This window comes from Myxocyprinus asiaticus, chromosome 31, assembly GCF_019703515.2.
Source record: "Myxocyprinus asiaticus isolate MX2 ecotype Aquarium Trade chromosome 31, UBuf_Myxa_2, whole genome shotgun sequence".
NCBI lineage: Eukaryota > Metazoa > Chordata > Actinopteri > Cypriniformes > Catostomidae > Myxocyprinus > Myxocyprinus asiaticus.
The window spans coordinates 41079183-41102833 of record NC_059374.1 but is presented as its reverse complement, the minus strand read 5'-3'; the positions used below and the strand labels follow the sequence as shown (position 1 = coordinate 41102833).

General features: G+C 36.5%; 3 protein-coding genes across 7 annotated transcripts in view; 1 reads left to right on the top strand and 2 right to left on the bottom strand.

Annotated features, from left to right (window-relative positions):
- Window positions 1-7151, bottom strand: part of LOC127422596 (gastrula zinc finger protein XlCGF57.1-like) — a 50184-nt gene extending 43033 nt beyond the window's left edge. For 4 of the 5 annotated variants that reach the window (XR_007894197.1, XM_051666258.1, XM_051666259.1 and 1 more), the window contains exon 1: window positions 7028-7151. The gene's annotated coding sequence lies outside the window, so the exon portion shown is untranslated. Of the gene's footprint in view, window positions 1-3037; window positions 3147-7027 lie in introns of all 5 variants that reach the window. The other variant, XR_007894196.1, reaches the window with a different exon arrangement.
- Window positions 7152-11941: 4790 nt separating this feature from the next.
- On the bottom strand, window positions 11942-15226 carry LOC127422621 (gastrula zinc finger protein XlCGF7.1-like). The gene is made up of 2 exons (XM_051666365.1): window positions 15126-15226; window positions 11942-13284 (listed from the first exon to the last, which is right to left on the bottom strand). The coding sequence occupies exons 1-2, from the start codon at window positions 15178-15180 to the stop codon at window positions 12422-12424; spliced, it is 918 nt and encodes a 305-aa protein (XP_051522325.1). The 5' UTR covers window positions 15181-15226; the 3' UTR covers window positions 11942-12421.
- A 1510-nt stretch (window positions 15227-16736) lies between these two features.
- LOC127422607 (zinc finger protein OZF-like) lies at window positions 16737-22647 on the top strand. The gene is made up of 3 exons (XM_051666322.1): window positions 16737-16785; window positions 19494-19764; window positions 19918-22647. The coding sequence occupies exons 2-3, from the start codon at window positions 19671-19673 to the stop codon at window positions 21006-21008; spliced, it is 1185 nt and encodes a 394-aa protein (XP_051522282.1). The 5' UTR covers window positions 16737-16785; window positions 19494-19670; the 3' UTR covers window positions 21009-22647.
- Window positions 22648-23651: the final 1004 nt, after the last annotated feature.

The window sequence follows — 23651 nt, the reverse complement described above, 5'->3', positions numbered from 1 at the left end:
TTATGAATATATTTGTGTTTAAACCCCCAACCACATACAGGAGCATGGAAAAAAAATACTAAAATAAAAGGCTATAATCAAAAATGTTAAGCTCCAAAAAGGACACAGAAAAAGATAATCCACACGATTTGAGTGGTTTAATCTATGTCTCCTGAATTGATAAGATTAGCATTAGGTGTCAAACAGATCTTATTTAATATAAATGTTGACACCTGTCCTGATTGGAACAAGGAATGTGCACGAGTAATTGTTTGTTTCTTAATGCCATGCCAGCTTCGATGGCTATATTCATGGTGAAAACCAGGTTAAAAGAATAATAGTAAAACTAAAGATGTTTAAAATTAATTTTTCTAAAAAGTCAAACTAAATTTGGACTAATTTTGTTAAAATCCTTTTCAAGGGTGTCAACGGAATAAGAGTTTTCTCACAGGAGAAGAAATATTACAATCCAATAAAATGTTTGATAGACAGTGGGCTCTGACATGATGCACATATGGGGAGATTTTCCCGATAGTAAAAATGTGTGCGAGAGTGGTCTATCCGACATAGTGTATAAGCGACTTGATCCCACCGGTTATTAAAAGAGAAGAAACTTCTGGTCCTAACAGCAGGATTTATTTCATGTAATTTAAACACTGATGCACAAGTAATTAATTAATCGAGTACTCGTTCAGCTTTAAATATTCGGCTAGTAAAAACACTACTCAAATATTGCAATTTGATTTTCATTGTGGGCAACAATAGGCTTCTCTCACCTAAATCTTGCAGTTACAGCTCAATGCATTGGTTGGCGCTGTGGATGCACGACGTTGTTAAAAGAGTAGTTGACCCAAAAATAAAGTTCTATCATTATTTTAAGTGATTGTACCACTTTGGAAGACATGGAATGTATGTTTCTATGTGTGAGTGCAAATTTTTTTTTGTTGTCATTTTTTAATCTAGATGTTGTTGTTTACAATGAGCCAAAACATTATGACCACTCACAGGTGAAGCGAATAACGCTGATCATCTCCTAACAAGGCCACACTTTAAAGTCTGGGTAGATTAAATGGTAAGCAAACAATCAGTTCTTGTAGTCAACATATTTAATGCAGGAGTATGGAGCTGCGTAGCCGCAGACCGTGACCATGATGACCCCTGTCCACCGTCGAAAGTGCCGGAACTGGACCATGGATCAGTGGAAGACGGTCACCTGGTCCGATGAGTACCGTTTTCTTTTACATCACGTGGACGGCGTGTACATGTGCGCCATTTACCTGGGGAAGTGATGGCACCAGGATGCACTGTGGGAAGACGACAAGCCAATGGAGGAGGTGTGATGCTCTGGGCAATGTTCTACTGTGAAACCCTGGGACCGGTCATTCATGTGGAAATTCCCCAGATCTCAATCCGACTGATCATCTGTAGGATGTGCTGGACCAACAAGTCCGATCCACAGCGGCTCCACCTCGGAACTTACAGGACTTGAAGTATCTGCTGCTAATGTCTTGGTGCCAGATACCACAGGAAACCTTCAGGGGTCTTGCAGAGTCCACACCTCGGCAGATGGGCGCAGTTTTGGTGGCACGCGGCGGACCAGCATGTTAGGCAGGTGGTCATAACGTTTCGCTCATCAGTGTATGCATAGTGCTCATTTTTTCATTGGAAAAAAGGTTCAAAGGTTGAAGGCTGAACTTAAATTCTAAATGTCAAGTAATCAATTATTTATGTTAGAGTACTCGGCTACAAAATTACTTGAAATGCCCCTCCCTAATTGGAACACATTGCTGACTTGATTATTTGATGCAACAGGCAGTTGTCAGGTAACAATCCTGTTATCATTATACACCAATAAGACATTGCATTTTCATTCTGTAGTGTTTATAATCAACCTTTTGGCAACTGTAGTATATCCTAAAACAAAAAAAAATCACCCCAGGACTCTCAGTATGTTGGGGATTTCCCCGCTTAATCTGCATGTGTTGAACACATTAAACTACGGCAAAATGAACCGCTATAAAATGAGTTACCTCACTCAAACAAATCCTATTTATACATGAGATTAATCACTATATATCCACAACATATTTATAGTATTTTAACAGTAAGTTACGCACTAGTCCTAATATGCTTAACATGCGTTGTATAACTTGCGTTGTGAATACGGTTTTTCCGTTAAAAAAAACATGCTACATGCAATGCAATATCCGAATTTTTTCAAAGTTTGGTCTGTTACAGTTTGACACATTTGTCGTTTTGCACATTATCATCAACTAAAAGATATATTTGTTGACTAAAATTATATGCCATTTTAGTAAAACTGACTAAAACGAATGAATATGAAATGACGAAATACTGACGAATTTTAAAGGACATTTACGTCAAAAGACTAAAAATTGGACAAACAAAAAAGCTGTGTAAAAAAACAACACCACCACTGATACAAATCACTGATACAACACTGCGGATGTCAAGATTCATACTGAATAAGGACTTTAATTGTGGTTCGTTCTCACCATGAATTAAACCACAAGTAGTATGGATTACTTTTATTCTGCCTTTATGTCCTTTTTGGAGCTTGAAAGTTTTGGACCCCATAGACTAACAATGCATGGACAAAAACACATATATTCTTCAAAATATTTTTGCGTTATTCAAAATAAATAAAGTCTTATGAGTTTGGGGCAGGTGAGTAAATGACAATTATTTTTGAGTAAACTATCCGTTTAAAAAACATATTTTGGTTTGAAGCCCTTTCACTAATATATGGAGGGCAAAGAAATACCAAAATAAAACAAAGTCTTTCATGAAATAATAAACATAGAACAAAGGTTGGAATAGATTTTGTTCCCCAAAAAACAACAAATCGCCAATTGTCTGCATGAAACCATTCTCATATTTTAAGTTTTAACTTCTATCTTTTTAGCAGAGTTTGTGTCTGGGTTTTAGTTGTTTTTTTTTTTTTTTACATGAAACTTGATTGATCGTGGGCTCATTAAATAAGCACTGTTAAAAGGACAGTAAATCAAAAAAATTTAAACTGTCATAATTTACTCACCTTCAGTCCAATCCTGAATGACTTTCTTCAATACTCTTTCTTCTGTGGACTTTTGCAGAATGTCCTGTTTGCTGGTTTCAATAGGCAGTTGATAGTGACTATCTGAAAGCTTAAAAAAGACCTGTAATCTTCATAAAATTAGTCCATGCGGCTTGTGCATAATATTCCAAGTCTTCTGAAGGCATCAGTGGAAACAACTCGAAATGCTCGAAAATTTATTTTTGAGGGATATGCTTGACTTCCGCCATAACTCTCCACTGCATGTTCATGAGCGCATGAGATAAGCTTGTTCTCAATGTCACACGCCAAACTTCGCAAAAGCAAAAACAGCACAAGTTCTCGCGTGAACGCATGAACAAGCTTATTTCAACCTTTTCTTATTATACAAAGACCGCGATGTGCTAAATTTATTTGTGGTCTGGTTATGTAGTAACATGGTCAGTATGATCATCGTTCAGTTCTCAAGTCAGTGGAAAAGCAGTCGGACTTGGTATTGAGATAGCTCCTCAGTTTCTGTACCAGTCTCACACTCTAGCAGCAGCCCTTCATGTTCACTTCAACTTCATGTTTCAGTAGGAAATACGTCAACAGGCCAAAGAAAGCTGCACTTTTCGAGGTACTTCATGGGGACGTTAAAGGTGAAGTGAATTGCAACATTACATACTTTGTTTTAAGGCAAAAAAGTATTTGAAAATCCAACAAACAGACTAAATAGACTAAAGTACAAGACTGTGTACTTACCGTCTCTCATGACGGCACGGACTACAATCCCTTGAAGCATTGTGAATGCCGTAATCAAAAATAAAACTCTGGAAGTCTAAAAAACTAATGATTTTAGGTTGTTGATAAGTATAGGAACATTATAGTTTACGTTTATTGCTAAATATTCCGATATACACAAATATATAAGTCGTTTGAGAGTGCAGGGAGAACGACTCGTTAGCGTCATTCAGAGAAGTGATGTTTCATTAGTGAACGATTCAATCTTCTTGAACGAATCTATGTAAACTAATCGTTCTCGTTCACCTCCATACAATGACTCATATTTCTCTTTCACTGACGTCTCTTCTAGGGACGCACCGATACGGATACTGGTATCGGAATAGGGTCCGATACTGCGCTCATGTTCTTGAACTCGTTCTTGTAAAAATGCTCCGATACCAAAAACCGATACCATCTGACGTGCGAATGTCATTACGTAAAACAATCAACACACAGATTAAAATCACGTCATGTCCTAGTGACATTTAACAGCAAAAGCTGCGATTTAATGAGATAAATGGATAGTTTGCACGTGCAGCATTTTAAATGTGAGTGCTTGTGAATGTGTGGAGCCGGTGTTGTGCTGACACAGAGACAAACTGCTCATACCTTAAGAGATCCTTGACTCATACACGGAAAACACTTACGAGCATCGCACGCCCTGTTTGTAGCAGATGACGGCAGGCATAGCGCGAAATCACTTTTTAGCACGAGTCATATATAGACCACATATTTATTTAAATAGTAGCCTTTTGCGGTTTAATAATTACTGTGATTCACGTAGCAACCTGCTTTTCCGGATTGGGAATCAGCAGTCATTATGTCAGAGCTCTTTGTTCTAACACAGAAACACTTCAAAATAAAAGCTCTACCAAAATAAAAGCTAAATGTATATGAAAAAATTATGACAGAAATAGATCACTACTATATCGTTATGTAATATTCACTCTTATACTAATTAACGGTTATTCAGCACTTTGACAAAAATGTATTTAGGATTGTGTTGTGAGGTTCTGTATAAAATCACTTCATTTGATACAAATAATACAATTTCATGTTGAAAATTTATTGTTATACTTTCATTTGATTGAAGTTTTATTTATTTAAACACAATTTTGATGATAAAATTGAAATAAACTGCTGATATTGAGTTCAGAAAAAAAAAAAAAAACAGGTATTGAACTCGGTATCGGCGAGTAAGTAAAAAAAAAAATTATCGGTACTCGTACTCAAAAATAATTAACGGAACATCCCTAGTCTCTTCCTTTCTAAGCCAATGAGCTCTACTGCTTTTCATGCCTGTAAAGACTGCGGTATGAATATTATTGATTTCAACCACTGAACTAGTAGTAATTGGTCATTAGAGTCTAAACAAGAGGAGACATCTCGTTCATGAACGAACTCAATGTACTGGTAAACTCATTTGCAAAAAAAATTAATGAATCTGTCATCTCATTCATGAATGAGGATCTGCTGTTCTACTGAACAAGAGGAGAAGATGAATGTAGTTTGTTTAGTTCATCAATCTCGTTTAACAAGAAAAGGGACCGAATGAATTATGAATAAAAGTGAGTGATGACCACACATTACAATGACATATGGACATTAATGAAACTCAAACATAAACAGTCGTTTGGCAACATCACAAGGCTTAAAGGTGTAATTTGCATAAATGGTCAATGAACGAATCAAAACTAATCTTTTTGGTGAGTGGATTCAAAAGACTCTAGTTACTTGGTGCATCTCATTTCTTAAATTGTGCATCCACGTGTACTTTTCTTGCTTCCTTTCCTCGTTTCCCACCTCCACCCTCTTAGGAAACAAGGAAACGAGGACAGTGGAATCAAAGCAAGAAATATTTGTAAAATGTTATGTCATTGCTCACTCACACATCACTTCAAAGTGCCATTTTTGCACAGCTGCAGTACCTCAGCATGCTTGCCGTTATGTTATTGAAATTTGTTTTATTAATATATTCATAATAAATCCAAATAATTCAAAATGCACTGTTGAAGTATGAGACAATTATGGTTTATTTAAACTGTAAAAGGTGAAACTTGAATTAAAACTATTGTACCAGAAGTAAAAGGGGAGGAGAATTTAAACGTGCATTTAAGTCTTCCGCATTGGATGCTCCTGTGTCCTCGAGAAGCTTCTTACTCAGAGGTCCTTAGAGGACAAAAATGTCCACATCAAAAAACTGCCATAATAATATTATTTTCCACTTTCACTGACTTTTTTTTTTAACCAACATCAGTCCTGATCATAACTACCAAATATTCACTCATTTTCAGGATTTTAACACTTTAAATGCCAGTTTGTTTACATAATGCCACTGTTGTTTGTCACTCACTCACTCACTCACACACACACACACACACTTCTCAATACACACATACAAAACACACTCTGACATCCATACCAACACACCCACACAATTTTAGCTGCATCATTTATTCAGTTGTCCTGCAGTGCTCTATAATACAGCAAACAGAAAATAGGGAAAAAGCATGTATTTGCTCCATAGGCTAAACATGAGAAAAATGGCGCCATCTGGTGGAAAATATTTAAAACATTCTAATTTGAAGCCAGGGCTCCAGAATTAAAGTATAATATCATAGAATTCATGATTTTATGCTTTAATGGCACTGGGATCAAATATTGCCGTTTTACTGGGTTTCAATGGGGACATTTTTGTCCTGAAGGTCCTGAGTGTAACTATTTTGTTTACACAATGTATTATAGACGTAAGAGGTTGAAATATCAAAATTCCCGCAAAAATGGGAAAACATTTGGCAAAATGTATGCCTTTGGCATTAACACAGCCAAAATGATTAAAAATAAAATTAAAAATTATTAAAACTGTCCCTTAGGTCGCACAAGGCTTAAAGGTTTATAAGTTAGAGTTGAAAATGTATTTGTCTATGGAAGAAATTAATGGGATTTTTCCATTCGTAACCAGACGGTTGCGCTCTTCTCTTTTCTATAGAAATATTCCTGAAGATTTTACATGATCGTGGTAACCCTGCTCGTTGAGCTAACCACATCTCTAGCAAATACACTATCACAATAGGGCTTAAAATATGTAATCAACTACATTTAGCGACAGTAAATAACCGAGAGTCGAGTCTGAATGTATGTAAACAGCACACATCCGTTCAATACAAACGGTCTTTATTAAATTCAATTGAGCCTCTATTAGATGTCTGTTTAAAGCTTCTTTTTTACCTGTTGTAGTGTGTGTTCTTACTCTCCTCTTCTAGACTCGTTTCTGGATTTAAAGTTGTTTGCCGTCTCAAAAATCCCCCCACACTGTCACGACGTTGCACTCCGTGAACGCCTCAGTTTCTTCACATGGTTTATTAGCAGGTTCCGAACCAACTGTAAAGATACACAGCGCCACCTACTGTACCGGCGTATGAAGAGATTAAAGCCTAAACATATACTGATATTTTCGCTCAGCTGAATGTATTAATTTACCTGATTGTTCTGATATTGTTCTGATGCAGGGTATTGAGAAATCCAACCATTTCAGAGTTCCAGTTATTCCATCAGTGGGCGCTGGATGGCTCTGAAAGCTGAAAGTATATATTTTGTTTAATCTATTAATTCTAAGGATTGTTATTTGAGATACTAATGTAAATATAATCTCCTGATTTTAAAATGCCTTACCGAGCCATCAGAAACGACTCTGATTGGTCCATCCTCTTCAGCGCTGAATAAAGTAACAAATACCACTTGACATCGCCGTCTGCTCAAGCAGTTTATTTGTTCATAATTATTTTTGGAGATAGCTAAACAAACATTTTTGTCACAATTGTCCTTTTTTCTTACATTTATCTTACTTTAGATAATAATCGTAAGAATAGGCTTATTATTATTATTAATTATAATATTACATGTTCTTATAAAATTGTTGGGACATTAATATCATTATTATAAATCTGTCATTTTTAATATTGGTGTTTGTTTTAGCACTGTGGATTTTTCAAAAGTTTTCACACTTAAAAAAAAAAAATATATATATATATATATATATATATATATATATATATATATATATATATATATATATATATATAATATTATTATTATTATTATTATTATTATTTATTTTTTTATTTTTTATTATTTTTATTTTTTGTCTATTAATAATGTCCAACTGTGTATGTACATGCATCACAGGAGATTTATGTCATTTTTGTTATTTTGTTTCTTTCTGAGATTCACCACTACGTCATTTCCAGCACGTCTCAAATCCTGTATTGTGTGCTGGAAATTACGCTGATGGAAATTCCATTTTTAATGTTTTACATTTGTGTGTGTGTCTGTGTGTGTGTGTGTGTGTGTGTGTGTGTAATTTTGCCAAATTCAGCTAGATTGGAATTACATTTACATTTGGCAGACGCTTTTATCCAAAGTGACTTACAAAAGAGCAATAATACATCATAAGCAATTCATCTGAAGGACACAGTAGTACGAAATGTGCTGCATTACAAAGTTTCAGTTGCATCAGTATAACAGTATCCAAGACAGATTAGAGTGCAACAAGAATATATACATATATATATATAAACCGATCAGCCACAACATTAAAACCACCTGCCTAATATTGTGAAGGTCCCCCTCATGCTGCTAAAACAGCGCCAACCCGCATCTCAGAATAGCATTCAGAGATGCTATTCTGCTCACTACAATTGTACAGAGCAGTTATCTGAGTTACCGTAGACTTGTCAGTTCAAACCAGTCTGGCCATTCTCTGTTGACCTCTCTCATCAACAAGGTGTTTCCATCCACAGAACTGCCACTCACTGGATGTTTTTTGTTTTTGGCACCATTCGGAGTAAATTCTAGAGACTGTTGTGTGTGAAAATCCCAGGAGATCAGCAGTTACAGAAATACACAAACCAGCCCATCTGGCACCAACAATCATCCATGTGATTATCTAATCAGCCAATCATGTGGCAGCAGTGCAGTGCATAAAATCAGATACGGGTCAGGAGCTTCAGTTAATGTTCACATCAACCAACAAAATGGGGAAAAAATGTGATCGCAGTGATTTGGACTGTGGCATGATTGTTGGTGCCAGATAATATAATAGGCATGGTCAAGTGCTCATGGAAGCGATGACTCCCAATACAAATATTCTGCGCACAAGTAATATTTGCCTTGATTTTTCTTTGTTTTGTCTCATATTTCATCTCAAGCATGCTCTTCACTGACACTTTTGTCCACTTGATTAACAAGTACACTAACTTTTTGAAAGAGCTTTATTAGGGGCAAAATTGACACCACAACTGTGGGACAGTTGTAATTTTTGAAACACTGATAAAAAAAACAAAAACAATTTACACTGTAAATAATTAAATGGTTTATGCATATTCCACTCTTTAAATTATCATTTTAAAAAGGTAATTCATATTTTAATGATGGATTTTCTTATTTCAAGATTTAATGTCTGGGTCTGGGACATAGGGAAAACAATTATAAAGTATAAACAATTATAAAGTATACAAATAAACATTATGACAGCTACGTCATTTCAAAATAGAAAAAGGTCTTTTTTTATATATACATTAACATGTGAATTTCTGTAAATCATTGAATCTCCCTGTTTGAATTTTAAGATTATACAATTTATAGCCTTTTTTACCTACTTTGTACACTTTGAGCTGTCGATTTACCCTTTTGAAAGTTATTTTATTTTTTTATGATACTTTTTGTTTTCTAAACTGGACTGCTCTGTTGTCATGTTGTACTTATTACATCATTCGTTATTCATGTGATATGATGTATGGTAACGTGATGTACAAGAATAAATGATGTCTGTTGTTCTCACTGTTGGCGCCATATTGGATTTCAGTGCTATTTAAAGATTTTACCTTTGATTTGAAAGTGCATAACAACTTAAAATTACAGTCTGTTCAACACACAAAGTGCATGTATGCCTTCAGAAACCTTGTGTAATATGACTATTTTTATGACACTTTCTGGCACTTCATTAAGCATTAAAGTGAGTCACTACTTGGCTTAGGATTGATGCCTTTTTCACGCATTAATATGTAACATTGGTATTAAGTACAGTGAATGTTATATCACCCACTTGTGGTCTCCCAAAGCTATTACACCAGACTACATTAAACGGAAGGCCAACGGACTGTGAATTAGAAAGAACACAAATTAGGCTTCTAATTTAAATATCGGCTAATGTTAATATATTGATGCCTAAAAAGCATATCAAGAAAATAACGTGCTGATCAATAATCAGTGTATTGATATTTTATGGCATTCCTAGTTACTAGGGCTGCCACCGATCAAAGATTTTCCTAGTCAACTAGTAGGAGTTAATTTAAGAGATTAGTCGACTAGTCACACGTTTATATTAATTTAATTACTTGAATATATATTTTTGGGGGGGGCATCAGAAAATGGTTTGAGCTCCAGGGCTGAGAAAGTATGTTATAAGTAACATTGCTAACACTGTTCTACATTACACAGAAATACTAAACTGTAATAATGAGCCTTTAAAATATACATTTTACAAGCGTACGCACGAAGCGAGCCACAGCGACACCGGCAAAAGCGGTTATGATCCTGAATGTGTCGGAAAAACCAGCAAGGAGACTGTCTGAACATTTAGTTAATTTATAAAGAGAAATGCACATTAGGGTTGTGCCGATAGACGATGATCTCCGGGATCGCCAAAAGATGATGCCTTTGATGATGTAAAGACGATATTTGGCTCATTTTCACATGTATTAAATTATTATTATTAATAGGCTATTATTATTATCAAATTAATATTACAAATAATTTGCCCGTAGAAACACAGATGCACGCTTGAAGAAACACACTTTATTATATTATTCAGAACAGATGACAGAAAAGCCGTCTATGTGCATGTATGACACGCTGTTTGTTGAGGCGTGCAGTCTCGTGGAACATGCGCATCTAAAAGGTTCTCACTCTGTGTCTGTCTTGCGATTTATTTTGTGCAAGAACAGTATCGTCTAAGAGCGCTGCAAATGACCTCAGACATCTCAGCTCAGGAGGTGCTTTGAATTCAGTTCACTTTATTTCCACAGAGCAGTTCATTGTGAACGCAACTCTGCAACCTCTACATCTATGATCAAAACATAAAATACAAAAACACGTTCACCTCGAACCATGATTTATATTACAGTGATTAATATCATCATAATTATTATTTTTACATTTATAATTGTTTTTATGTCTTCATTTGTGTAAGTAAATTTCCACCATGATGTTAAGACGGATTCTTGCCTGATGGTAAATGGAAAGGTGTATATATATATATATATATATATTTATTATTCTTTGATCACTTCGTTATTTTAATTGCTTTTTCGTTTCGAGTGCAATTTGAATTTAGAAATGTATTTGATTTAAGTTTTTCGTTTTTTTAAATAATTTAATTTTCAATGCAAAATCACTAAAGCAAGAATATTCACTGATCCCTCAGCCCAGGGGTTACCGATGTAATTGGATATATGTATTGCAATATCTAGCGATCTCATGAAGGTGGGAACAATGTATTTTCCCGGATAACGAAATACCCGACCGGAAGAGAATGCACAAATGAAGTAGGTTCTTTGCCAGAGAGATGTTGACAACTGTTGTAAAACCATCTTTCAAAAAGTTGAAGTACACACATTTTAATTGCACTTATTTAATTTTTTCCAGTTTCATTGAATTTTTAGTTAAAATAAATAAAAATTAAAGTTCAAAGTTTGAAATCAAGGTGTCTTGCTTTATTGTGTAGGCTTAACCCTAACCCTGCTTAATGAAAATTACCCCATAGTACCACCTAGCGTCCAACCAGCGCTAATACCGGTGTTCGTCGTTTTTATGTGGAGTTTTTTTCTGCAACCAACCGACCAATCAAAACTTGGTCAACCAAGAGTCTTCTCATCGACTAACCTTTGGTCGACTATCAGGGGGCAGCCCTACTAGTTACTACAGTACGTACTGCCATTGTCCTAAAATCAGCTGACAGGCCATTCATTAAATAATTCCCTTTTTATGTTCCACAGACGAAAGTCTTACAGGTTTGGAACGACATGAGGGTGAGTAAATGATGACAGGATTTCATTTTAGGAAAGCTATACATTTAATGCACCTTAAAACTAGAACACTAGACAGGCTTTTGCAAACATCCTACATAGTAGAAAATTGGCTTTACTGCTAAAACAGACATCTTTTCATCCAAACTGTAAGAGCTGAGCTAGTTAAGACACCACAGCACTCTTTTATTCCCTTTCCAAGCAAGTCTTGTCAGTTGCCTATGCATCACCTTGAAAACTGCCAATAGATCAATACAATAAAATCGTTTAAAATTGTACAGATTTGGATATGGATGGAAATACATTATTAAAACAAACATACCATGCACAACTCATGCAATAAGTGCTATCACTACCTCCAACAAAAAAGAAAAACATCCCTACACAGCAACACACTCGTGCTCAGAACTAATACGTGACCATCAACAGCAGGTAAATTCAGAAAATGAACCTCCTATATTTTATATATTGTTCTGGGGAAACTTCATGTTTTGAGTTTCTGAATCTCACACTATTAGATCTAATGGTGAAGACTGGCTCATTGTGACGACTTTGGACAGTGTTTTTTGATATGACTCTGTAGGGAACCTAATTGTGTGAAGCGCATTCCACATGGAGAGCAGTGGTATGGTTTCTCTCTAGTATGTACTCTCTCATGTGTTCTCATGTTTCCTAACACTTTGAATGTCTTGTCACAATGAGAGCACTTGAACGGCATCTCTCCTGTATGAATTCTCTCATGAGTCTTCAATTGGTTTGCTGAAATAAAGGCCTTCCCACACTCCAAGCACACATAATCACTCCCAGTATGCCATTTCTGGTGCAGTTTAAAATACTGCAGCCGGGAAAAACGCTTTTCACAAAATGAACACAAGTAAGGCTTCTCATTGGCATGAACTTTCAGGTGGACTTTTAGACGGTATCCAAAGGCAAACTTTTTATCACACTGATCACAGTTAAAAGGCTTTTCTCCAGAGTGTGAGTGCAGATGATAATCGAGTCCTGATTTATTTTTGAAAGTTTTCCCACACTGAGGGCACGCAAAAGACTTCTCTCCAGTGTGAACTCTCATGTGTCTATTGAGGTGCGCTGCTGACATGAAGTTATTTCCACACTGTTGGCACGTGCAAAGCCTCTCTCCAGTGTGAAATCTCATGTGACGCCGAAGGCTTCCTCTAATTGCGAAGCTTTTTTTACACTGATTGCAGGTGAACGGCTTCTTCTGTTTTTTTCCGGTATGAAGGTCTATGCCTTCTTCATTTGTGAAACTGTTTTCACACTGAAGCCACGTGAAAGAATATTTAGCCTTTGAACGTCGAGGTCTGCAGTTCTGTGAGCAGCTCAAAGATCCTTCTCCAGTTATGAAACTGTGACGTTTCTCCTCATTCACTCCCAGGAGATCTAAAATGAACATATTAAATAGTCAAAAATCAATCACGGCAGTAAAATGTGAACATAAGTGAACAGATTAATTGCAGAAAGCAAACAATGACCAAATTAACCTTCCGTGAAACAAAGACGTTCTCGTGTTAATACCATCAAATACCATAAATCATACTGTTTTTCTATGTAAACGTGCATCTTTGAGCACTGCCCTGCCTTTTTTTAGATGTAGTTTAAAAACAAGTGTCAATGCATGTTGTGAACAGCCCCTTGCATATTTTTCAAAAGTATTTTCTTAGCTTAAAAAATGTGTTTTGTCTGTCTGGCCCCTTAAACCTAGTTTACACTTCACAGGCAGAAAGTGACATCATTGCAGGCTTTGCATGAGGAAAGTGATACCTGATTGGATGATTCAGCACTATTAATCAGGAAAGCACAACCTGATTAAAGTGCCCACCAACTAAGGGGGTCAACCGATAGTGGATTTTGCCAATACCGATAACTAAAGTGGTGGAAAAGGCCAATAAACGATTAATCTGCCGGTAGTTTTTAAAATCGATTTATAGAACATAGTTTTCTTAGTCAGTAAAAGTGATTTGATTTAGTCTTTCCTTGCAAAGACGGGCACAAGTAAAGAGTCCAAAATGATTAAAATCCCAATAATAACCAGAAAAAAAGTCCCGCATAAGAAGGGACTTTTAACTATAAACAAGCCCGAAATGGATCAGGGACTCTTATTTTGAAATGACAGAGACTTAACTCCATTACAATGTTCTATTTTTAGGTTTTTACCAAATTAAGCTTTTTATAGCCTTTTTTTTTTTTTACCAGATGAGATTCTCTTTATTAATTCTTCACATGATATGAAGTTGAAGACAGGGCTCCTTTTTAATATAATCGCATTTTACTTAGCATGCCCTCAATTTAACTGAGAACACTTGATCATCTAATCAAAAAAACAAAATATGCATTGAAGTAAGGATAAATATATAGGCAAATATTGTCAATGATGAAAGATTTAGATACAGTGAATCTCCACAAGGTGTCAGTGATTGTTTTTATTTCACCTCTAGAGGCTGCTGTTACACTGTTGAACCAAGATGTTCCAACTGCAGAATCCTCAAACGGTGGTCACAGAGGAACACGGGGGGGGGGGGGGGGGAAAAGTATCGTCAACTATCAGCATAGATTTTTGCCGATGACCCCAAAAAGCAACTATCGGCACAGATTAATCGGCAAGACCGATATACAGTATCGGTCTGTCTCTACCCCAAACCAACCCCCCACCCCAATTTTTATAACTTTGCACACAGCTAAAGATGTGTAAAACTACTACAAATAATGTTATTCTCACCTACACTGTGAAACTGATTTATTAACTACCTTTTGTACACTGAATGAAAGGACAACACAATAGTTTGATTTTATTAAAATATCCTTGAACAGTAACATTTTACAATAAAGTTCTACTCATTAAACGCAAGCGATTTCAGCCGTTGAACCCTGCACTCCAAAAATACCAAATGAGCTTTGAGACAACCATCATGCACAAAAGGTTGTTAAAAACAACAGCAGCAAAATAGCGCCCTCATCAGACAATTGATATGAACAACATGGCTTAAAAATGGCATTAAGCCTCAATAATTCACTGCAACTACAAAACTATGAGAATGCGCAAAATGATCAACAGGTCGAAAGCGTCATTGTCCACGGACACATATTTATTTGCTGTTTACAGAGTCTACAGCTCTCACAGAGACCAGTGAGATATCTTACAACACTCATTTCATAAATATCTTTCAGGGAGTTGGATCTCTTTCTAATTTGCACAGAAAGTGAACAGGAGAATGGACACCAACCTCTTTGTTCCACTGTATATGCTTCAGGATCATTTTCCTCTTCAACAAACACCATCTTTTTCCATAGAGTTCAGATGTTATTCCTGCTTGTGTGACAACACTTCCTCTTTCGTAGGATGATGCGAATATTATCTGTATTTATAGGTGGTTGTTGGGGGAGGGGCTTCGCCGTGTTGCCAGATATTATAAAATAAAAGACGTCACTTAAAGGTGCTGTAAGCGATTTCAGCCGTTCTGTTTCAACGAGGCTGAGCCATTGAATTAGCCACGCCCCTCTTTCAAAAACCCCGCCCTCCGAAGAGACCAAATGAGCTTTATTGAGAGCAGATAGCAAATAGTTTTTCTAAAAAAAATTATGTCCACATATGTGGACAGTGGGACTAAGTTGTGACATTTTAAATAATACCACGTTATAGAAAGTCAATCAAAATGTTTATTATGTTTCCAGGAGTGTTGGTTATTCATGTTTTTGAGACATTACAGACATTACATCAGAAATTTGCATAATTAATTCTGATTCAAAGTAATGTCCAGCATCATCCAATCACTGTCAACCATGTTCAAATAAAATGATACATTATACACTCTGAATCTATGTACTGATTATCATTGTCACATGTCTGTCAAACATGTTGAGTGATCCAAACATCATCTGCAGCCTGAAACTGAACTTTTGATCAGATTTTAGGATTGAACGCACTTGACTGCATAGAGAGCTATAGGATGCTCACTTGCTCCCTATTTAGTGAATGACTTAACCTCCAGTGTGCTGTCTGTCTGCACTGGTCTCAGAACAGTGCACCTTATTTTCATCCTAACTCCATATAAACCCTCTGAAAGCAAAAAAATAGAAAATAAAAAATAAAATGTTAAACCCAGTTATTCTCAGTGTGAAAATGCACAGAATTAATCTAGATTTACGAGAATTAACTCTTGTTAATATGACTTTGCATGGTCATTCATGGGCTTGGAACTCGTAATTATGAAATTTCCGACTGCACTTGAAGGACACGTGCAGAGCACTTATTTGTAAGGGGGCTCTTATTTTGACACCATAATACATATGTTCCTCAGTCTGTTGATAATGTAGGAATTTTGGTTTAATATATGCTATTTTCTCTATGTAAAAAAAAATAAAAATAATAAAAATAATAAAAATTACAATATGCCGCAAAAAAGGTAGCTGCGTTTGGAAACATTAATAAAACCTTTCATTCACTACAGAAACCGCACTACCCTCTGCCATGTTGAACGTTTATGGCTCCTCCCAAATCGCAAACTCCGGTATAAAAATAGTGTCTTTCTTTCAAAGTTGCATTACGAATTGAAGGTGCATTCATGTGCAATTTCTGAGTAAGAAACTCATAAATCACACGTGAAAACCGTATTAAAGCTAGACTGAACTGTGTAGTACATTAAAGATTTTTAGGTAATATGGCCTTATGTGTGTTTTTGTATGTGTACCACTAGCTTTGTTCATTTGTTAAAAATAAACAAATAAAAATAAGGATAATAATAATAATAATTAAAAAAAAAAAGCCAGACCTCCCCTGATCATACTGAAAGTAGATCACTCAAATGAAACACTGTCCCTTTAAGAGAAATGTACACTCCAGTTCCGTCCTCTTTCCTTTATTTCACACTCTACGGCTGGAGAGAGGTGAGTGAGTGCTGCTCAATTAATGTTCATGCCATTTATGTTTGTATTGCAATAATAAATAAGTGTTTTTTTTAGAGTTTGCATGAAGTATGTTTGTGTTCGCTGTCTGTTAGACGCGTTCATGAAGGGAAACGACACTAAGAAATCAATGTTTTCGATGGAGCCACTACTGCTTTTATTATTTTATGATATAGAACAGCGTTACTATTGGAGTCTTTTAGTGACCGTCTTGCTCGGTTCTGTTTTGTTGATTAGGGCTTCACCACTCTTGTTGTTTGAATAACGTATCTCTTATGTTGTTGTATTAATTCCTTGCAGGTTCATACAGTTGTTATGATTATTGTATTAAATATTAGAATATTATCATACAAAAATAATGTATGTTTAGTTCTGAATTTCAGACTTAATCTATTTACTTTCACTCAGCATTGCAAGTCGGCCCCTTTAAACCCGTTCACGGACAACTGAAGAAAGAGACGACGCGTTCTTATGTACACATGCGTCAGAAGGAGGTCTCTTGCAGTTGTGTTTTGCTCTCATATCAGATGTTATGGGCGCGTTCGAAACCCTGAAACGTTTATTAATCTTTTGTTTCGAACCAGCGCTTTGCAGGGTATCAAACTGGCCAAGTCGCTTGATTTTAGCCAACAAAGCTTCGTTACGTCACAATGTTTCGAGACTTTGCCAGTTTGAGTCTAGAGGGCGCCAGAGGGTGAATGTAAGTCCCGCCTTACACGTAAAATAGCCAATCACCTTTTAGCTACAGACATCGCCTGTCAATCAACTCGAGAACGCGCAAACTCGTATTTTTTTTTTTTTTTTTTTTTGTGTGTGTGTAATTTGAGTTAAAGAAGCACAATTTTATGATACCATTGTTGTCAGATTTTACTGCTGATTTGACATATGTTCTTTGATTGTAATCTTGACCAACCGTTTTTTAGATTTCCATCTTTCCCCATTCAAGTAGATTGAAGCCGCACTTTCATGATTGGAAATAGCCTCCCGCGAGCGTTCCGAAAATGGCCGCTACTTTCTATAAAGTATAAAGTATAAAGTCATCATCGATCAGCAACACATAGCAGTGGGAGTCGGACATCCGGCTCTGGTAACAGACAGGGAAACAAATAGAATTATATAAGCATAGATGCCATTCACTTAAAAGCAGAGTTATAGAATATGAGAAGTGTTTCCGGTTCCAGTAGACCTAACTAATAGAGCTTAACTATGAGTTGATTGTTAAGCCAGGTGTATGCCTGGCTGAAGAGGTGAGTTTTTAGTCTATACTTATACAGAGAGACTGTGTCTGCGTCCCGAACAGTGTTAGGGAGACTATTCCATAGTTTCTGAGCCAAATAGGAAAAGGATCTACCTCCTTTTGTGGATTTTGATATTCTAGGAACTATTAACAAGCCAGAATTTTGCGATTTTAGTGAACGTGATGGAGTATAGAATGATAAAAGGTTGCTTGAGTACTGTGGTGTTAGACCATTCAAAGCTTTGTTAGTAATTAACAGAATTTTTAAATCAATATGAAATTTAACAGGTAGCCAGTGTAGCGATGATAAAATTGGGCTGATATGATCATATTTATTGGTTCTAGTCAACACTAGCTCAGTGGTTCTCAATCCTGTTCCTGGAGGCCCCCCAACACTACACATTTTTGAAATCTCCCTAATTAAACACACCTGATTCAACTCATCAGCTTGTTAGTGGAGACTCCAAGACCTGAATTGGTTGTGTCAGAAAAGGGAGATATACAAAATGTGAAGTGTTGGGGGGCCTCCAGGAACAGGGTTGAGAACCACTGATCTAGCTGCTGCATTTGAACCAATTTAAGTTTATTTACTGAACCTGCAGAACATCCTCCCAGTAATGCATTACAATAAATAAATAAACTGGATGATGATGATGAGGTCATGAACGCATGAATTAGTAATAGATTTTGGCCGATAACAGAGTTCCAAAAAGCAACTATCGGCACTGATTAATCAGCAAAACCGATATATCCATCTACGGCCTGGTTTATACTTTGGAAAAAGCTGAACTTTTTTTTTCTCCTGGACGAACTAAAGCTCCCTAGGCGAATGAAGCCGCTGTTTATACTATGCGTAACGTCGTTTTAAAATTAGTTTGTTTAGGGTGATGTCATGGTGTTTAACGTACTGTTCCAACCACAAGTAAAGCCAATAATGCAGGTTTTTCTCTCCGTGGACCGCCGCTTTTAGCGCTGTGCTGCTTCTTTGCTTTATTAAACTTGTCACGGCCCCTTTCACTTTTAAAATCTCAAATCTTCTCCACTGATTTGTCGTGGCCACGCTATCTTTGTAGAGTTTGTGTTGCAAATCATGTAAAAAATGTATATTTCCGTACAGTCTCTGAGAGACAGGCTTCAAAGTTATCCATTTTAACGACAATAACCTAGGTAACAACTCCTAAGCTGGCACGTGCGAAAAGTGCCACATCCAAACCACACCCACGAATAGATTTAACCAGTCATCAATGCTCTTCGACCAGCCGAGTCCTCTTGGGTCCAGAATTTCAGAGATGTGCACGAACAGGAGAAATCTTACCAAACAAACACCTTGGCAGAACAAAAACGTCACTGCATTTCATCATCATTTGTAGGCGAACTAAGCAAAGCCTGTTCACCCAGTAAGTATAAATTAGCCTTACCTCTACTTCAGACATGTATTTTTTATTTTTGGCAGATCAGGTCTTCAGAGGATTGGTACCTCACAGCGATCACAATTCACACCTTCATTGAAGCCACTCCCACAACAATTCACCAATAAATACTGTGAGTATTCCCATCATCCTACAAGAGAAGTGCTTCAGACCAGCAGGAACAACTCCAGGTGTAACAACTGAAATCTGTGTGATATACTATGGAAAAGATGGAGTTTGTTAAAGAGGAAAGTGAGGACATGAGTGATACAGAATCGTACAGAAGAAAATATGAAGATACTGAGGAACAAAGAGGTTGGGGTCAATGCTTGATTCTTCACTATTGACTGCAGAGGAGCACAAACTTGATATAAAACTTAATATTCTGATGTTGAATAAGGGGTCAGTTTTGTTTTCATATTGGTCCCTCATGAATTGATTTTTGATTATTTAATATGTTCATTTCAGACATGATGGAAGAGCAAGAGGGACATCACGAACTGAATGAAGTGGAGGAGAAACATTACATAATAACCGGAGACAGCGATTTTAGCTGCTCACAGACTTTGAATTTCTCATATGACACTGAAGCTGGAAACTCTTTCATCTGCGTTGAGTGTGGAGAGACTTTTACAAGTCAAGACAACCTTGAGATGCATTTAACAATTCACATTAGGGAGAGGCCTTACATGTGCATTCAATGTGGAAAGAGTTACACATGTAAAGCACATCTTAATAGACACATGAGAGTTCACACTGGACAGACACCTTACACGTGCCCTCTGTGTGGAAAGAGCATCACACAAAAAGAAAACCTTAAAATTCACATGAGAGTTCACACTGGAGAGAAGCCTTACACATGCCCTCAGTGTGGGAAGAGTTTTGCACGTAAAGAAGGCCTTAAGACACACATGACTATTCACAAAGAATTCACAGAGAAGGGTTTTATCTGCTCTGAGTGTGGAAAGTGCATTTCAAAAAAAGAAAACCTTAAGATTCACATGAGAATTCACACCGGAGAGAAGCCTTACACATGCCCTCAGTGTGGACAGGGGTTTGTATGTCAAAAAAATCTTAGAAAGCACATGAAAATTCACAGCGGAGAGAAGCCTCACACATGTCATCTGTGTGAAAAAAGTTTCTTAGAAAAAACTAATCTCAAATATCACATGCGCAGTCACTCTGGTGAAAAGCCATTCAAGTGCGATCAGTGCGGTAAACGTTTTACGACAACATCACGTCTGACAACACACCTGCAAGTTCATACAAATGAGAAGCCACACCGGTGTTCTGATTGTGGAAAGTTTTTTTCACGACTGGACAATTTGAAAGATCACCAGAAAAGACACGCAGGTGTAAAAGATCACGTGTGCTCTGAGTGTGGTAAGGCCTTTACTTCAGCCAGCCAATTAAATAAGCACAGGAGAATTCATACTGGAGAAAAACCTTACAAGTGCCCACATTGTGACAAGTGCTTCGGTTGGCCAGAAAACTTGAAAATACATCAGAGAGTGCATACTAGAGAGAAACCATACCAGCATTCGGTTTCATCTGAATAATCTAAAGAGCCTTTGCACCCATTTTGCAAAAACATTGTCATAAGTTGTCACTAGGGATGCACCGATGCCAATATTTATCATCCAATTATATTTACATTTATGCATTTAGCAGATGCTTTTATTCAAAGAACTTAAAGTGCATTCAAGGTATACATTTTATCAGTTTGTGTGATCCCTTGGAATTGAACCCATGATCTTGGTGTTGCTAGCACCATGCTCTACCAGTTGAGCTTCAGGAGATATATTTATGGGGGAAGTACTGTTGCCCCACATTAAGAAGGTCCCAGTTCGAGCCCCGTCTCACCCAGGGCCTTTCTTTTTGGAGTTTGCATGTTCTGCTTGTGTTTACGTGGGTTTCTTCCAGTTGCTCTGGTTTCCCCCACAATCCAAAAACATGCAAGTTAAGTGAATTGGAAACTGTAAATTGCCCATAGGTGAAAGTGAGAGTGTGAATGTCTGTGTGTGTTGCCCTGTGATAGACTGGCCACCTGTCCAGGGTGTTTCCCTGCCTTTAGCCCAAGACAGCTGGGATAGGCTCCAGCACTACCCGTGACCCTACATAGGACAAGCGGCTATAGAAGATGAATGGATGGAGAACCATTGGCATATCGGTCATAAGCATGAAAACGCTGATATGGAAAACCAGTGGTTTATTTATAATTGATTACGTGCATTTATTGTGTTGTATATAGGTTAAAATAAATTTTTTTCTGTGTAGTATTAAAGAAATACCAAAAAAATAAAAAAATCCAAAATATAGCCGCAAGCGGCAATTCTCGTGGTAATTAGGAAAGGTGGAGAAAATTCTGGAAAACCAAAATTTTCAAACTGTCTGATTTGCACAAAATGTTGCATGTATACCATCCACAGACCCTCATGACAATAAGTTAATAAATTAATTTTGACTTGACATATTTCAAAAAGAAGCATTGTTATGACAAATTGAGTGTATATATTTCTCAGATATTACCTTGTCTTTATGGAAAATGATTATTATTCACATAAGCTAAAAATAAAGAGTCATATACAGGGGCGGGGCCAGAAGGGTGGCATGGGGTGGCATCCGCCACCCTAAAAATAAGCTTTGACACCCCAACTCGGACCCCGCTCGCGTCCTGGAGACGGTGTGCAACAGCCTAACCCGTCCATGTTGTGCATGGTCCATAACAACATTCCGCCACCTACCCCCACACCCAACACAACCCCCTCACCCCCCCACGGTCTGACGTCTGGCAGGACACAGCATTCCTCCTCCGCCAACCCCCCAGTCACATGGAACTCCTACGCTGACAACCCCGCAACCATCCACACCCCGCATTAGACAAAATTACTGGATGCCACCCCTTACTATACTCTTGGACGTGCCCCTGGTCCTATAATCCCTCTTTTGCAATTATGAACTATGGCTGGTTGACAGTGTTATTTTAGAAATGGTGCAACCCTCATGTGATAGTGCTATTTCATCAAAAATCCATTTGACCACTTCAATACAGTAAAATATAGAGCTAAATGAACGATTTTAAAGGGGGATTTGTTTCTTTTCTTACATTTTTTTATTTCCATGGTATGGTTGACATTTGCGTGGAATTGCCCAACATATGTATACACTGCAAAAAGATAAATAAATAAATAAAAATGAGTGTTTTTGTCTTATTTTCTGGTAAAAATATCTAATCATCCTTAAAACAAGAGAGAAAAAAATACTTGAAAAGCAGGATGATATTAAGTCTTGTTTCCAAAGAAATCTAACAAGGTTGAGTGAGGTTTATGCTTAAAACAAGGGGAAAATACTTGCCAATAGGGTCAAAAAAAATCAACTTGTTTTTACTTTAATTCCTTTTAAATAAGTAGTTTTTTATTGTTTTAGCGTAAACGTTACTTAATTTTTAATTTTTGTAGTGTAATTTGAATTTGTAATGGTGTATCATAATATGTCAAATTTGAGGTCTGTTAAGTGCAAAAGCAGTAGTGGAAAAATAATTTTCTCCCAAATTAATCATAATGTTATAATTTTTATTTCTTTTTTTTATCTTGTATTTATCTTTCATTGTGTCATGTGTTCAACAGACCATAATTCTTTGATGAAAAAATAAGGTAAGTAGCAAAATATCAGTACAGGCCTATAGCTTTTTGTTAAAATCAGTATTGGTATCAGCTAATTTTTATATTGATGCATCCTAGTGAGCAAAGTTCATCCTCAAATCCAATTCTTACAAGTATGTGAGTATAAACAGTGCTCAAATTAACTGTAATGGTGCAGTTTGTCTTTTTTCATCAAAGGGAATAAAGAGGAGGCCACTATATTAGTTCAGAAAACTTGTGTTGCTGTTAATATATATATATATATATATATATATATATATATATATATATATATATATATATATATATATATATATAATTATTTTTTTATTATTATTATTTTTTGGTGATTTTAAGAGACTACAAGACTGCTGTGGTTTGTAAGATCTTCAACTTAGTCTTTTTGAGTGTGAATGAAAAAATAGAAATAAAGTCATTGATGTACCGTATCAATTCAGTCTAATTTGTTTTTCAAAACTCCTTCAAACTGCGATATGTGCTAGTTCTTGCTTAAATATGGTACATTAATAACACTTATATGTCTTATAACGTGTGTTATTG

What these genes read in the sequence shown, in the direction of transcription:
- LOC127422621 (XM_051666365.1), bottom strand. Translation starts at nt 15,180, where the DNA reads ATGGTGTTTGTTGAAGAGGAAAATGATCCTGAAGCATATACAGTGGAA. An exon ending in ATATACAGTGGAACAAAGAG is followed by an intron (nt 13,285 to 15,125) that starts GTTGGTGTCCAT and finishes TGTTCATTTTAG; the next exon opens with ATCTCCTGGGAGTGAATGAG.
- LOC127422607 (XM_051666322.1), top strand. Translation starts at nt 19,671, where the DNA reads ATGGAAAAGATGGAGTTTGTTAAAGAGGAAAGTGAGGACATGAGTGAT. An exon ending in AGATACTGAGGAACAAAGAG is followed by an intron (nt 19,765 to 19,917) that starts GTTGGGGTCAAT and finishes TGTTCATTTCAG; the next exon opens with ACATGATGGAAGAGCAAGAG.